Below are 15,818 nucleotides of genomic sequence, written 5' to 3'. Positions count from 1 at the left end.
TCTGTTGGGGAAGTCTTATGTCAATAAAGCACTGTTGAGCCAATAGGGAACCAAGATAGGAGGGACTAGGAGTCCAGGAGGACTCTGGGAAGGAGAAACACAGGAGAGTCGAGATGTAACGCCATGGGGTAGGAAGCCTGGAAATGTCTCCGGTAAGAGAAATACATAGATTAACAATTATGGGGTAATTACTTAAGTCAGAGCTAGCTAGTAAAAAACAAGCAAGGCCAACAGCTTCATAATTAATATAGCCTCCTGTGTGTTTATTTGGGACTGATGCGGCTCTAGAACCAGGCTGGCAGGAAGGCTTCTCTCAAAGAAAAAGGCGTCCCTTTACATATATCAATCAGTTCAAGAGTTTCTGTTTGTTTGAGACAAGGTCATAGGTAGCCCAGGCTGCTCTTAAACTCATGTAACCAAGGATGACCTTGAACTCCTGATCCTCCTGCCTCTGCCTCTCAAGGGCTGGTATTGCAGGTACATGCTACCATGCCTGGTGGCGATTAATAAGAGACTTTCCCGGAAGTGTTTCCTCAGGGTCAGTACATGGAGGCTGTGGTCCAGAGGCAGCCAAGGCTGTACCTCATGCAGGCAGCCGAACTCGGTAATGCGTAAGAGTCATTCAGGTGGTTCTGGTTTTGAAGGCATGAAGGGGTCATGCAGAACAGTTGAGGCTTGGAGTCCCTGAAGGAGAGGCCATTGGAAGAGTTCAGCCTTGGTAGTCATGGAAAGCCCAGGGCTGAAGGGTCAAAAAGAGAAGTTAAGGCATGCTACCATGCGGCAGTGTCATAGGCCCCGAAGAGAGCCCAGAAGAGGCCACTAGTGAAGGTGCAGCCAAGTTGTAGGGGAGAAATCAATGTTTTGAAGATGTCAGTACCATGAGACAACCACCAAGAACAACAACTCTGGTGTGAGTTTAGCAGTAAACAGTGATCCTTCATGGCCTGTCTCAGTTCCTGCCTCCAGGTTCCTGTCCTGGGTTCCTGCCTCCAGGTTCCTGTCCTGAGTTCCTGCCTCCAGGTTCCTGTCCTGAGTTCCTGCCTCCAGGTTCCTGTCCTGGGTTCCTGCCTCCAGGTTCCTGTCTCAGTTCCTGCCTCCAGGATTGTGTCTGGGGTTCCTGCCTCCAGGTTCCTGTCCCGAGTTCCTGCCTCCAGGTTCCTATCCTGAGTTCCTGCCTCCAGGTTCCTGTCCTGAGTTCCTGCCTCCAGGTTCCTGTCCTGGGTTCCTGCCTCCAGGTTCCTGTCCTGGGTTCCTGCCTCCAGGTTCCTGTCCTGAGTTCCCGCCTTGCATTCCCTTCATGGTAGACTATGATTGGAACACGTAAGCTGAAATACCCTTTCCTCCCCAAGTTGTTTCTGGTCCTGATATTATTTTATCACAGGAATAGAAACCTAACAAGACAATATCTAAACCTAAAAATACCCATAAAATTATTAAACCAAAGGGAGTCAGTTTCCCTCCTTATTTTATCAGGACATTCTATGCGCCCGATACAACATAACAGAAAAATGGAATGCCAGTTCTAAGGCTAGGTCACAAAAGAGCTCTGCTCTGATTCTCTTCCCCTCTCTTTGGTAACCTGCTGTAAGGGAGGTCAGCTACCAAGCTGTGAGCAGAAACCACGGAAAGGTTCACGTGGCAAGAAACAAAGGCATCCAGAAGACGTGTGAACAGGGCACCCTGAGAGATGTCACACAGTCAGTCAACTGTAGCCATGCCTACATCTTTAGCAACCTCGCAGTGGAGTAAATACCAATGCCCAGGTGTCAACCCTCACAAACCCTGCAACATATGACGTCCTTGTGCCAGACTGCTTCATTTGGGGGTAATTTTCATCAGGACCGGGGATGGAACCCAGGGCTTTGTGCCTGTCAGGCAAGTGCTGGGCCTCAGAGCTAAATCTTCTATCTCAGTTTTGGAGTGACATGTCATGTAGCAGTGAACATACAAGACAGAGAAGTAAACTGCATGAGCACTACAAGAAATTATACATTCCGCCGGGCGTTGGTGGTGCACGCCTTTAATCCCAGCACTCGGGAGGCAGAGGCAGGCGGATCTCTGTAAGTTCGAGACCAGCCTGGACTACCAAACGAGTTCCAGGACAGCCTCCAAAGCCACAGAGAAACCCTGTCTCGAAAAACCAAAAAAAAAAAAAAAAAAAAAAAAGAAATTAGACATTCCAAATAGTTATGTTAATTTCTTCTTATCAACATGATAAGAATTAATAAACTACTGGGTGTGGTGGTGCACACCTCTAATCCCAGTACTCATAAGGCAGAGGCAAGTGGATCTAAGTTCAAGGCCAGCCTGGTCTATATTAGCAATTTCCAAGCCAGCCAGAACTACACAGTGAGACCCTGTTAAAAACCAAGAACCAAAACTCAGACACCATTATATTAAAAAAAAAAAAGTCATTAGTGGGATCTCAGTCGTTTATGCCCCCTCTAAGTGGGGAGAGACTTTTAAAAACAGCTCCACCCACAAATGAGACCTTGTGAGTGACATTCTCCAGGGTGCCAGAGCATCCGTTTGCCCAGTGCTGGGGGGTCAACCCCAAGGCACAGTGCATGCCAGACAAGGGCTCGAACACTGACATACCACTTCAGTGCTGCAGGAGGGTTAACTCACATCCCTGAGAATAAGCAAAGTCATGGAGAGGAGACAGGCCGTGGACGGGACAGCTCCCTCCCTCTGAGCGGTGTGATGGGAATACTCAGCCTCACACTGAGTGCGGTGCCGCGGCCTCAGGCAGTACCTGTGAGGAGCTCACGATCCTCCGCTTGTCTTTGCACCAGTCCATGCACAGGACTTTGTTCCCGTGGCCTTTGAGGGTCCTTCTGGTCTTCATGACAAACTGGCCCAGGGCTTCCACCCGCTCCGCCACCTGGTGCACTGCAAGGACAATGCCACAATCAGTTCCGCTTCCGGGCCCAAGCTGTGAGCCCCCCCCCATCCCAGGAAAGCCTCTGGCTCCCCAGTATCCCGTTCTTACTTTTAAGCCTTGCAAGAGAGGGTAGAGGCAGCACAGGACTCTTTTGTGTTTATGACCTGACAGCTGCGAGACTAACAAGCCTACGTCATTTTTCTAGAGCACTATGTAGACTTTCTTATTGGCCCCAAGAGATGGGCAGAGCTGACAGCAAAGTAAGGCTATTGTCTCTGTGTAACAGGTGCTCACCAAGGCTCACACAGATTCTTTGGATAATACAAGTCCATATAACTTGCTGGGAGTCAGGCTAGAACTTGAGGATTTTACCTTTCAGTGTGTGTGTGTGTGTGTGTGTGTGTGTGTGTGTGTGTGTGTGTGTGTGTGTGCCAAAAGACAACCTCAGGTGTCATCCTCAGGAATAACATCTACGTCTTTGAAACAGGGTCTTTCACTTGGCCTGGAAGTCACCAATTAGGTTAGGTGGGCTGACCAGCAATCCTCCTGTCTCTGCCTCCCCTGCATTGGGGTTATAAGCACATGCTACCACACCAGGCAGTTTTATGGGGGTGCTGGGGACTGAACTCAGGTCTTAGTGGTCCCATGACAAATGCTTTACTGAAGGAACTGTCCATCCCCAGACTCTCCTACTTACAAGGGAAAACAACCTATACTGTGTACCTTGCTGCCTGGCAGAAAGCAATATCTAACTGTCCTTGTGCCTAACAAACCTCGGGGCATGGTGGACTGTCTCTGTGCTTAGCAAAGCCCGGGGCATGGTGGGAGCTGCAGGAATCACTGAACAAGCACTGAGCAAATGATGCATATGTGAGGTTGCTGAGAACCGGGGTCACAGAAATCAACCCTGTCCTGAAAGTCTGGACAGAGTCTGCTCATGATGTCACTGTGCCAGGACAGAGCTCCACACAGCAGTCTCTCAGGGGCTGGAACTGTGTCCTTTTCCCGGGGCCAAGAAATAGCCCGTGGGCTTAGAGGTGTGGCTGATGCTAGCCAAGTAACGTGAGGAAATGAAGAGTGCATCACATCACGAAGCTGATGGGAGATGGAGGTCTGCAGGGTTCAGGGACTCCCCTACATGGCAGGCAGCTGAGGGTACCACTCTCTTGTTGGTTAGTGGTTGAGCCAGGATAGGCCTGGGCTCCTGAGCCTTTCTGCAAGCTCAGGGAAGGCCTGGTTCCCCGAGTCAGGGCAGTGAGGTGTTGAGCTGCTCCTCCATGGGAGGAACCAGGGGCAGGCTGTTGGGGACTTCCCTCTCCCTATAACTGGAAGACAGGGCTATGAGAAATGTGCCCTTCTTCCCTGCCTCCCTTCTTGTGCTCTTACTTCCTCTCAGTCCAAAGAGCTACTTATAGACCCATTATATATACTACATATAATATATAGCATACATAATCAGGGATCAATGCCAGCTAATCTACAGGCCTTGCTGAGCTGTGCTACCCCAACAACACCGTTTTACAGTGGAGGTAAGCTTCAGGTCACTCGCTGCATCTCTCGGGGCTCTAGTCCCTGTCTGGTGCTCACTCATGATGAGTTTCTGCCCAGGGACTCTTGTCAGGAAGCAGAGGGAGACAACCGACTTTCTAGAGGCACATGCTATCATCTGTCCCTCTGCTGTTGATGGTGACTTGGGCCACTTGGTGAAGGTGATCCACCAGTTAGCATTCCACCTTCTGTCACAAAAAAGTTCCATATGGGGATGGCTTCTGAGACTATATAAATATGCTGTTCCTCCTCCAACTTTTGGGGAGTGCTTCTTAAGACAGAGTTTCACTTAACTCAGGCTGGTCTCAAACTTGCTATGCGACTAAAGATGGCCTTGGATTTCTGGTGTCCCGGCCTCCACTTCTCCAGTGCTGGGGTGACAGACATGTGACTCCATGCCTGGAGGCAAGCCCAGTGCCAGCCGAGCTTTACCCACCAACCTCTGCTTCTCCAACTCCAACACCCTCATGGTACCACGCACCAATGGCGGTTACCGCACTGCTGGTTGACAACTGGTGATTTCCCCAAGCCCATCATTCCTTCCACACCCATTGGCTGGTTCTCCCAGGTGGTCTAACGGTTCATTATTGACATTGGTGTGGACTCTGTGGATTCTACTGTATTCACCAGGTCACAATCAGTTTCTATTACTTCTTTTTCTCCATGCTGGCAATGAGCCTAGGGCCTTGTCTGTACCAGGCAAGCGCTCCACCCCTGAGCCACATCTTCAACCTTGGGTGTGCCAGGAAAGTTGTCCACTATTGAGAGACATTATTGCCTTTTCTGTGCTGTTCTCCAATGTCCAAATTGTCCTTGTGGCCCAGGAGAAGCCCCATCACGCAGGGTCTATGACTTCCTGACACATTTCATTACCTTTGGGAGCTCCCAATTCAGGCTTCTTGCACTATGCCAACCATGAACTCAGTCATTTCTCCAAGAAAGCCTGACCCTTGCTAGCACCCCTTGGGAAGAAAGAGCAAAGGTGTCGTCCCTATGACAATCCCAATGTTTCAGCATGGCGGTACATGTCTGTAATCCTAGCACTCCTGAGGCCCAGGCAGGTGGATCTCTGTGAGTTTGAAGCTAGCCAGGGTTATATAGTGAGAACCTGGCTCCTAGAAAAACAAATGAAGCAAAAATACTGAAATAAAAGAAAGTCTCAATGGTAAAAGCTCTTGTGCATTGTAAAATGCTGTGTCAGTGCTCCTCGGTGCTCCTCAGTGCTCCTCAGTGCTCAGTGCTCTGGCTGAAGCACCCACGGACATGCTGAGGGATTACTCCACAAACAGCAAGGCACCAGCCTCCTGCAGACACAGTCCTTATAAGACATACTGAAAAAGTAAAAAAAAAACCAATTTTCTGAAACCTTACAGGCCTTTTACACAAGCCTCCACCAATAGGGAGCATGTCCTATTTAATTCCTTTAAAAGATTAATTTATTTTTATATGCATGAGTGTCAGCCTATGTGTGTACACCAAGTGTATGCAATGCTCACAGAGGCCAGAAGAGGGTGTCAGATCCCCCTGGAGCTGGAGTTACTGACTGTGCTGAGCGCCCATATGGGTGCTGGGAACTGATCAGTGCTCCTAAGCACTGAGAACGCTGTAGTTGTTTAATATTTTATATTGAAACCCTATAGCCATACTATTGCAGATTCCCTTGCTTCAGCATTAGAGGAAGCCTAGCTTTTCAACATCCATCTGAAAAAACAAGATGTCTCACCAACCGAAAGAAGGCTCATTATATAACTCTAATTTTAGCACATCCCAACTATCAATTATCCTTTCTCTTCGCATCTTCCCTTCCCACACAGATTCACTCCCAACCCACTCCATCCTGTTTCTATCTGCCAAATCTTGTAAGCATTGAATTAAAGAATTACAAAAAATTAAATATCAGGAAATAAAAGAAAATTTGGAAATGAGCTAAATATGTATTTGTGGGGCTGGGCTCGGGGCAGGAATAATTTCTCCTTTGCCTTCTGACAGATTGTTCCTCCAGGATCTCTCTCTCTCTCTCTCTCTCTCTCTCTCTCTCTCTCTCTCTCTCTCTCTCTCTCTCTCTCTCTCTCTCTCTCTCTCTCTCTCTCACACACACACACACATATGTATACATACTCATACATATATACATTTTTAAAAAGAAGTGGTGAACATACTGGTTTCTACAACAGGAATGCTAACTGGTTAGGAAATTCGGCTGACAGATGAGCTTCAGGAAGACGGTGATGTGCTCTACTTGAGTCACCTGTGGGGACTAAGAACCCTATCTTGGCCACCCACAGACATCAGCCTTCCAGCAAGTCATCTCTCCTCGTGAAGGCTTGGTCCCTTATCAGTCCCTCTTGAGAGCTACTCAAGCCTGGCACAGAGGGGACACTTGGCAAACCATAAATGAGGCATAGAGACAACATGAGGCTGCACTGGGCTTTAGGGTGACCTCTGCATTCAGTTTTAGGGTGACCTCTGCATTCAGTTGAGAACGGGGCTGTGTAAGGGGCTCTGTGTGGGCGTTCTCAGCTACAGAAGCAAAAACCCAAAGGTGTGACGGAATCAGGGACAGCAAAGGGACTCATCACTGAGAGCAGAGTGATGTAATGTACCCCCATAGCAACAGTTGTTATCCACTGACAGTAGCCTGTTGGCTCATTGTCATCACAGATCTATCCTTTTGTGCCTGTCCTTGGCTGCAGTGTGGAATGGTGACGGCACTGGGGAGGGAACCCAGCCAGGGTGCTGTGCCACACTCCTGGGGTTCCTCTAAGACATGCCTGCAACAGTCTAGAAGCTGGTCCAAAGGAACCTGTTCCTGACCCCTGCCCAAGGCGTCCTCTACGTCATCACCTTCCTGCTCGGCTGGAACCATGCAGCTTAAGATGCACAAGTGTAGACCAAACCAGAAGCCTGGGTGAGACCCCGAGAGAGGGAGATGGCAGTGGTCTACTGGGTGTTAAATACCATGCCAAATACCTCGGTACAAGAATAAGGATGTCCCTGCTCTTAGCAGGCTCACAGCCTGGAACTAACAGACAGGGAAACACCCAGGCACCAAGCACTCTGTAGTGTGACAGTGACTAATAGGTTGTCATATGAGGTCAGGGAACCACAGGCTGTCAAAGGTAATGCCATTGGGGACTGAATTTAAAGGGGGTATAAGAACTGGGCTAAGGAAAAGACAGGTAGAAACCAACCTCCCTTCCTGCCTGCCTGCCTGCCTGCCTGCCTGCCTCCCTCCCTGCCTCTCTCCGTTCCTTAGACATGTACCACCACACCAAGACTTTTGGTGTATTTGGACAATATCCCCTATCTATTGCATTGGGGTTGGGTGGGCGGGGAGGGGGGGAGCTTTATACAACAGCTTGAGAACACAGTTTTAAAGTTCTGTTTCTACAGGTGAGGAAGCCAAAACTCAGAGGTGCCGAGGACTTTCTGTACACATACTGCGGCCCTTAAGAACAAGTATACACCTTCTGCAGTGGGATCAACTTTATGCAAAGTGGCTGTGAGTATCGGGAAAATCAAGGACAGTGACACTTAGGCATGGGAAATGCCCTAACTGTGGGTTCCCATATGGGAGCCAGATCAGCAGGTCACAGGGTTAGTCAAGAGACTGCTTGGTCCTAGCTTGGCCTCTGTTTGGTTATGAGAAGTTAGATCAGAATGCCACACTGTGCCCATATGCAGCTCCTTCAGTAACCCGTGCTGAGCTCCAGGTGGGTGGGGCCGAACAGGATGATGGGTCCCAGCTGCACGGCATTGGAGATCTGGTGAACACGGGGGTCCATGCGTGGAAGAGCGGTGTGCAAACTTCCATTTCAGCTGCAGAAGTCTCCCTCCACTTTCTCTTAGAGGTAGAATCTTACTAGATGCTAATATAGACAACACAGAAACGAAACTGGGCTGTGAGATCTCAAGGGAGGGTTGCTGGGATCCAAGGCTAGCCACACCAGCAGGGCGAAGCCACTGAGCCACACCGGGTTGGCTCTCTTACTTCTTGGAGGAGGACAGGGCTAATGGAGGGACACCGGTTTCAATTCCATGGAAGCAAGCAGGTTCCCTTGAGCCTCCGCTGCCCATGCTGACATGCAAGTGTTAGAGTTATCTAGCTGGGACTGCGGATAATCTCTCACTCTGGGAGACTAAGCTCCCATCAGGACAGAGGTGCCTCAGCTTTCAGGCAGCACTGAACATCTGGCCATGGGGGTGCACACCTGCAATTCTGGCATTTGGGAGGTGGAGGCATCAGAATCAGAAGCTCAAGGTCATCCTCAGCTACCTGGCACAGTTAGCGACCAGAATGGGACACATGAGATCCCTGTCTTAGCTTTCTCCCCAAAGCAGTTTCTCCTGCACACAACAGGAGGAACTATTGGGTTAAATGTAAAATGTGTCTCAGATACATTTACTACAATCTCAAGAGTGCTCACACAATTATACATGTAAAAGCAAGCCACGAGGCATATGCAAACACGAAAAGAAGTGCCTGCAGGTAGGGGCTGCAGACTCGCCTCCTCGGCTTTCTCTAACTGCCCCACAGTGAGTGTGGGTTCTGGGAGGATCCATTAGAAACTCTTCCCCCAGCGAGCTCGCTCCCGGCTATGACTGCACAGCAGAGGAAAGGGGACAGGAAATGAAGGTGCGGTGGCTCTCCGCTCCCTCTCCAGGCAGCAGAGGGCACAGCAGTAGGCAGGAGGCCATCTGCACGGACATGGACTTTCTCTCAGCCTGAGTACTGGGGCTGTATTTCCTCAGAACACGGAAAAGCTATTGGCACACTTGCCTCAGGTCTGTCTAGAGTATGATTTTTGCCTAGATCTCCCCCTAATCCATGAGATCAGGTTAGCACAGGGCTCCAGCTACAATGTGAGACTAAAACCTTTCACAAAAAGCACATTTACAACAGACAGAAGCGAATGGCCCTGACTGGTAAATCCTGTCATTAACCTAAATGGGTCTGGATTTGTACGCTGAAAAATTACATAGATTTGCCTTCATAGTTTTGTTCCTTAACACAGTGAGTAGCTGTCTCAGTGGAGTTGGGATTCTGGATAAAGCTCCCACAACCCAGGATGCTGCGACCTGCCAGCACTTCGGCTGTCAGCCGGCCTTCCAGGATCATTCCTCGCTCTGACTCTGAGACTCTAATGTTGAGCTGTGTCCTCCTTCATCCCATTGTCTTGACACCATCCCGAAACTCAATCCTCCCCACAGCGCACGGGGGGAGAGAGAGAGAGAGAGAGAGAGAGAGAGAGAGAGAGAGAGAGAGAGAGAGAGAGAGACCAATCATCCTCACAGGAATTCTGCACTGACTAGACATGGTGGACACACTGTCCAGTACTTGATCTTTACTCATTCTGCTATTTTAACAAAAAGCATCTCTGCTCTCAAGAACATGGAGACCTGGACCAGAAACCTCCCTGGCTCTCCTCCGGCCAATGCCAGCCTGCCTGTTACCCATGTGCCTTCCTCAGACTCAAATGCATTCTCAACTAGACTGCGGTAGAAGAGTGCTCTTTGCACCTGGGCCCCAGGCTGGAGAAAGTGACCCTTCCGGATCTAAGGGCTGTTGACGGCTCCCGACAGGCTGACAGTCTCAGAAACTGAACATGTCACCTCATGAGGCAAAGGGGCCTCTGTGGGTGCGAGGATGTTAAAGAGTTTGAGATGGGAGTATGATCTGTGTGGACCCAGTGTAACCCCAAGGGTCCTTCTCATAGGAGACAGCAGAGTTAGTCAGAGAGGGTGATGTCAGAAGCAGTGGTCAGAACAGGGTGGCCTGTGAGCCCCGGAACAGCCTCTAGAGACTGAGGACATAACCTGTAGGCTGGGACCATGATGTCCTCAGGCTATGGATGTAGGGAATGGCTGTCTCCAGAGCCTGAAATCACTGACCCATTTAGACTTCTGTGCCTGAGCTAGCAGCTATCAGACTGTGGAAGTCTGTGTGGCTGGTGCAAACAGGAAATCAACACAAGCCATGGCTGACGATTGAAAAGAAGCAAGGGCGCCCTCATTATCAGCAGTAGGAGTGGGGTGGGGGTTCTAGGAAGAACTCTGCAGGAGGCTAGGGGGGCAGGAGCTCCTGGCTGTGCAACTGAGGCAGGCTCCTCCCTGTTACACAGCCATGTGAGCTACTTCAGGCATGCCATGCAGGTCAAGGATCTGGCTGGGGAGGACACCTAACAGAGAAGACACGGGTGTGAGCATTACATTTATGGGGCTGAGGACAGAGTTTCATGCAGGAATTGCTCATTCCCTTCCCATTTCTCATCTCCATCTGTTACATGGACATTAAAATGTTTATTTATATATCCATTTGCTTTTGAGCAGAGTCTCATATAGCCCAGGCTGGCCCCAAATTCATTATTTAGTTGATGATAAGCCTGACCTGATCCTTTTACCTCGACCTCCCAAGTGCTAGGATTGCAGGCCTGCATTGTCTGGTTTATGGGCTGCAGAGAATGGAACCCAGGATCTTGTGCATTCTAGGCAAGCCCTCCACCAACTCAGCTATATCTACCGATTGGTTTTTCATTCATCATTACATTTCTTCTAAAATTACATTTATTTGTTTACTTACTGTATGTGTGTGCATGTGTCATATGTGAACCTCAGAGGACAACTCACAGGAGTTGGTTTTTTCCTTCCACAATATGGGCCCTAGGGATATAACTAGGGTCCTCAGACCTGCCCAAACCTATTGGGCCATCTCAATGACACCACTGGAGGGTTTTTAAATAAATGTGATTTAAACAAGACCACTCAGCCTCAGTGGGAGTGTACACGCACAAATAAAACTTTGAAAAGTGACTTTAAAAACTAAAAACAACAACAACAACAAAATCGAACCTGACAGTGATTCAGTTCACTCAGGGTTTTTAAAAAGCCCAAGTCCTAGGCCTGGGGAGATGGCACACACGTCAGCACCTGAGTGTAAATAAAGTTGGCACAGTGGCTTCTGCTTGTAATCCCAATGCTGGGGAGACAGAGACAGAAGGACCTCTGTGAAAGGTTCAGGTATTACGCTGGCCTGCCCTGTTACCTAGCAGAATGCACTCAGGCAGCACTCTGGCCAGCCCAGAGTTCCGTGAGAACCACGCAGGTGCAAAGAACCCTTTAAAGGACTGACCCCTGCTTACGCTCTCTCTTACTCTCGTCTTTCTTGTATCTTATATCTCTCCCTCTCTCTCAGCTCTGCACGGGTTGGTTATCCTTCACCCCCCTTTTCCTTCCCTGTCCACCAATAAAACTCCACATGGGAACGTTGACTCATGGTTTGTGTCTCGTTTCTGGGTGAACCTAGACATTTTAACAACATTGGTTTACACTCTGGAAATCACTGACCAGCCTAGACTACTTGACAAGCTCCAGGTAAAAGCTGTTTAGAAAGCAAAGCCAACAGCATTCTGAACAAGGAAACCTGAGGATGATCTCAGGCTTCTGTGTCTGTACACACACACAGACACACACACACAGACACACACACACAGACACAAACACACACACAAAGACACACACAGACACACACACACAAACACACACAGACACACACAGACACAGACACACACACAGACACACAGGTACATACACACAGACACACGCAGACACACACAGACACACACACACACACAGACACACAGACACAAAGACACGCATACACACACACAGAGTCTCAAGCCCTCACTGTGTCCCACAGGCCCCATCAGCCTCCCACTGTAACCCCACCCCCACCCTGCTGCTGTGTACGCCTCTCCAGACAAGGCCTCAGCTTCCCCCAGTATAGCAAGCATACTCCCCTGCCTCAGCGTTGGCTCACTATACTAAACACCCCCCCCCTTTACAGCTTTGCATTGATGTTTTGTTTCAAACTCTCTTCACTGTGACAGTCTGTCCTTTATACAAGTAAGGAATCTGCATCCAAACGTCCTTCCCAGGAGCCACCCTGGTGTCTCTGGGAGTTTCTGAGCTTCCCCATAGCTCATTCCCTCTTCCTTACTCCCTCCCTTCTATCAAGAGGACAAACCTAGCCTAGCACTTATTTTACCTAATGAATGCCTAACTCCCAGCTTTGGACCAAAACCCTCTGAGGGGACATTCTTAATTTGTTCACTGCAGCATCTCTAGGGTCAAGGGGTGCGTGTGGTGTGTGTGTGTGTGTGTGTGTGTGTGTGTGTGTGTGTGTGAGAGAGAGAGAGAGAGAGAGAGAGAGAGAGAGAGAGACAGAGAGACAGAGAGACAGAGAGACAGACAGAGAGAGAGAGAGGCTGTTGGTAGAGATGGGGGCAGACATGGAAGGAAAACTAAAGATGAGGTGGGGAAGAAGCTATCCCTAGACAGGAGGACTCAGGTGTGCAAGGGGGGGTTGGATCTATAAACCCAGGGGCCAGCTCTCTACCTTCCATTTCCTGTGGGGGAGGAAGTGAGAGGGACAGAGGCCATCACAGAATGGTAGGTGGCTGACAATCGCCAGGGCAGAGAGCTGTCTGAAGACACCCCAGGGTGACTTGGCCACTGGCCACAGAGGCCTCCTGGTGCCTCCTCTTCAGCAGCCTCAGGAGTTCAGCAGCAGGAGAAAGGGAGGCTGTTGGGCCATCTAGGGCTGAGGAGGAGGCAGGAGGACCAGACAGAGTCATAGTCCCTTGGTGAGACTTTTGGAAGTTGACCAAAGTATCTGTGCTGATGCCAGGGAAGGGGTGGAAGACAGGACAGGGCTGAAGGGTCGGGGGAAAGCCAGGGTTCCTAAGGACCCAGGAGAGACTGTGGTCAGAGTAGGACTCTAAGTAAGAGACAGGATACAGGACAAGATTCCCCCTGGGTGGGGGCAGGGCTGTGCTAGAGTGAGGGGCTCATGTCACAAGGGCACCCCTGGCTAGGACTTCAGAACGAACGCACAAGCCACAGGGCTAAGAAATGTCTGCATTTCCTCAGCTGTCAAGTGGAGAAGTCTGAGGCACTAACCCAAGCTGGAGGCAACGTCACCATCTTCAACCTACAAGGCTCTGAAAAGGAAGGGAGAGACCCCGTGTCATGCCTCTGACACCTACTCCCCACTTCTCAACTTTGGGGTGGCAATGTGCTTAGCCTGGGCCCCCTTTTCCAGACCCCCTGGCAGGGGCCACATGGCCTATCTGGCTAATATAGTACAAATAGAAATCTTAGGAGAGAGGAAATCTGGGAAAAATTTTGCTTTCTCTCTAAGAAGGAAAAGAGCCCGGGTTTCACATTCTCCCTTCTTCCTGCTTTGGATACAGAGGCAAAGTTTGGAGCAGTGGCAGTCATCTTGGAGTCACTGGGTAAATGCCAATGGTTGATGGTGCGGAAAGGCCGGGGTCCCTCAAAGCACCAAGCATTTGCACCAGACCTGATCTTGTTACCAGGAAAACAACTCACAATTTAATTAATTATATCTGGACACATTCCGAAACCTCACAGGAGTGTGCTGCCCGTCTAACAAGAGAAGGCCCCTGGGAAGGCACATCCGGGGTTCTGTACTCTCAGCAAGTTTCAACGAAAATAAATACTAAAGGCCTCATACTGAAGCCCATACTGAAGCCCAATTCCCTTCTCCAAATGGAACTTAAAGGTTGTGACCAATTAGCAAGGTGGGGACACCACATGTAAGTGTGTTCGGTTGTGTGTGTGCGTGTGTGTTGCTGGCTGACAAGCCTTGCTCAGCCAGGGAGGGTGAGCGGGTAAGGCCACTGCCCAGGTGGGGTCTCCACTCTGAGCTCTGCTGAGGACCACCCCTCACTGAGGAGGGAGACCCTCCTAGAGCCGAGAGGCCCTGTTCTGAACCGGGCTGGATGCCCGCACAGGGGCAAGTTTATTTACACCGCGCTGGCCCTTTTATGTCAACCACCGCATCCATCAAAGGCTTCTAAAGGGCCTGCCGCAAGCTGAACGCGAGGATGCAGAAGGCGTCTCCGCTTCCCTCCGCCATCAGGCTCCCTGCCCCCACGGGCAGTGGAGACACGGGAAAGGGAGCCTCATATCCGCGGAGAAAGGACCTAACGGGGGGCAGAGTCCCAACGAGGAGCGGAAAAGCGGTCCCGCCCCAGCACACCTGCTGGCTGTGCCTCTCCACCGCCCCCTGGGAGGGGCTCAGCATCCTCCCACCCCGGGCCGTGGAACCGGTCCCACGCGGGTCCTCCAGCCCCTCGGAGGGTCGGGCCCGCGAGGGCTTCCCTTCCACCCCCGGCTCGCACTCACGCTCCACGTCATGCAGCTTTGCCCGCTCCTCCTCCAGTTTGCCCTTGAGGCTCTCGGCCTCGCTCTTCAGCGACGCCAGCGTCTCGTTCTCGTGCAGCCCATCGGTTGCCATCTTCGTCGGGATGCAGCCAGGAGAGACACGCAAAGCGGGAGATGGAGAGGGGACGCCGGGGCAGGCCGAGAGGGCGGGCTCAGCAGCAGCCTCCGTGACCCCCGAACGCCTCCCCGGGTCCGCCCCCTCGGCGGTGACGCGACCGCTGCGGTGACAGACTTCCCGGGCTCCGCCCTCCGTGGCGGGGCTATGCCCGGGATGGGGGCTAGGGGTGGAGGCTGGGGCCACGGAGGCTCAGAGATCAAGCTGTGGTCCCAACTTCGCTTTCCTCGCCCCGGGGAAGCCGAGTGACGTGGATACAGCCCTCCCCTCTGCATCCCTGGGGACTTGGGGCAGGATGCGTCAGAAACCTGTCTCACAACTCACTAGCCAGAAACATTCTTTAAAAAATGGGTTCTGGCTGCCGGGGTTCTGGGACGGGGCAGCAAAAGTAGGGGTCGGTGGCACACCCTGCTGGGGTCGGAGGCGTCCTTTCCTCTGGAACGAAGTCTTGCTTATGGCTACCGAGTGCAGACTACAGTGGCCCCTCTCCACCTACACTTCCCTGGCCTTAGGTTCCCTGGTCACTCTTTTGATGCCCACCGGAGTCGCTCGAAAAACCAAAGTAAATAAGTAAATAAATAAATAGTTCAGTTAATACTAGCTTATTAAATGGATGTATAAAACATACTACATAAATATAACTGTATGAGCATAAATGTACATGTATAGAGAGCAAGGGGCTGGGGTGGTGTGGCCCAGTGGTTAAGAAAACTTGATGCTCCTCTAAAGGACCCAGGTTCGATTCTTAACACCCATATGGTAGCTCATAACTCTCTGTAATGCCAGTTCCAGGAAGCCAATGCCCTATTCTGGTTTTACTGACATCAGTCATGCCCCGTGTGCACAGACATACATGCAGGCAAACCTTTAGTATGCATAAAATAAACACACCTTTTTAAATTAAAATTTTAAAGACTTATATAATTTTATTTTATGTAGATGAGTGTTTTGTCTAGATGTTTGTCTGTGTACCTCATGTGTGCAGCAGTCACTCCTGTCGGATCAGGAGATGGTGCATTACCA

At 50.5% G+C, this 15,818-nt stretch overlaps 1 protein-coding gene across 1 annotated transcript in view; it reads right to left on the bottom strand.

Annotated features, from left to right (window-relative positions):
- Gnb5 (G protein subunit beta 5) overlaps window positions 1–14,989 on the bottom strand; it is a 30,062-nt gene extending 15,073 nt beyond the window's left edge. Inside the window, exons 1-2 of the mRNA XM_040739825.1 lie at window positions 14,642–14,989; window positions 2,756–2,892 (exon numbers count right to left, since the gene is read on the bottom strand). Of these exons, the coding sequence (XP_040595759.1) occupies window positions 2,756–2,892; window positions 14,642–14,753 (249 nt within the window). The 5' untranslated portion in view covers window positions 14,754–14,989. The remainder of the gene's footprint in view (window positions 1–2,755; window positions 2,893–14,641) is intronic.
- Window positions 14,990–15,818: the final 829 nt, after the last annotated feature.

This window comes from Mesocricetus auratus, unplaced genomic scaffold (assembly GCF_017639785.1).
Source record: "Mesocricetus auratus isolate SY011 unplaced genomic scaffold, BCM_Maur_2.0 Super-Scaffold_100691, whole genome shotgun sequence".
Taxonomy (NCBI): domain Eukaryota; kingdom Metazoa; phylum Chordata; class Mammalia; order Rodentia; family Cricetidae; genus Mesocricetus; species Mesocricetus auratus.
This window is presented reverse-complemented; position numbering and strand designations above follow the sequence as displayed.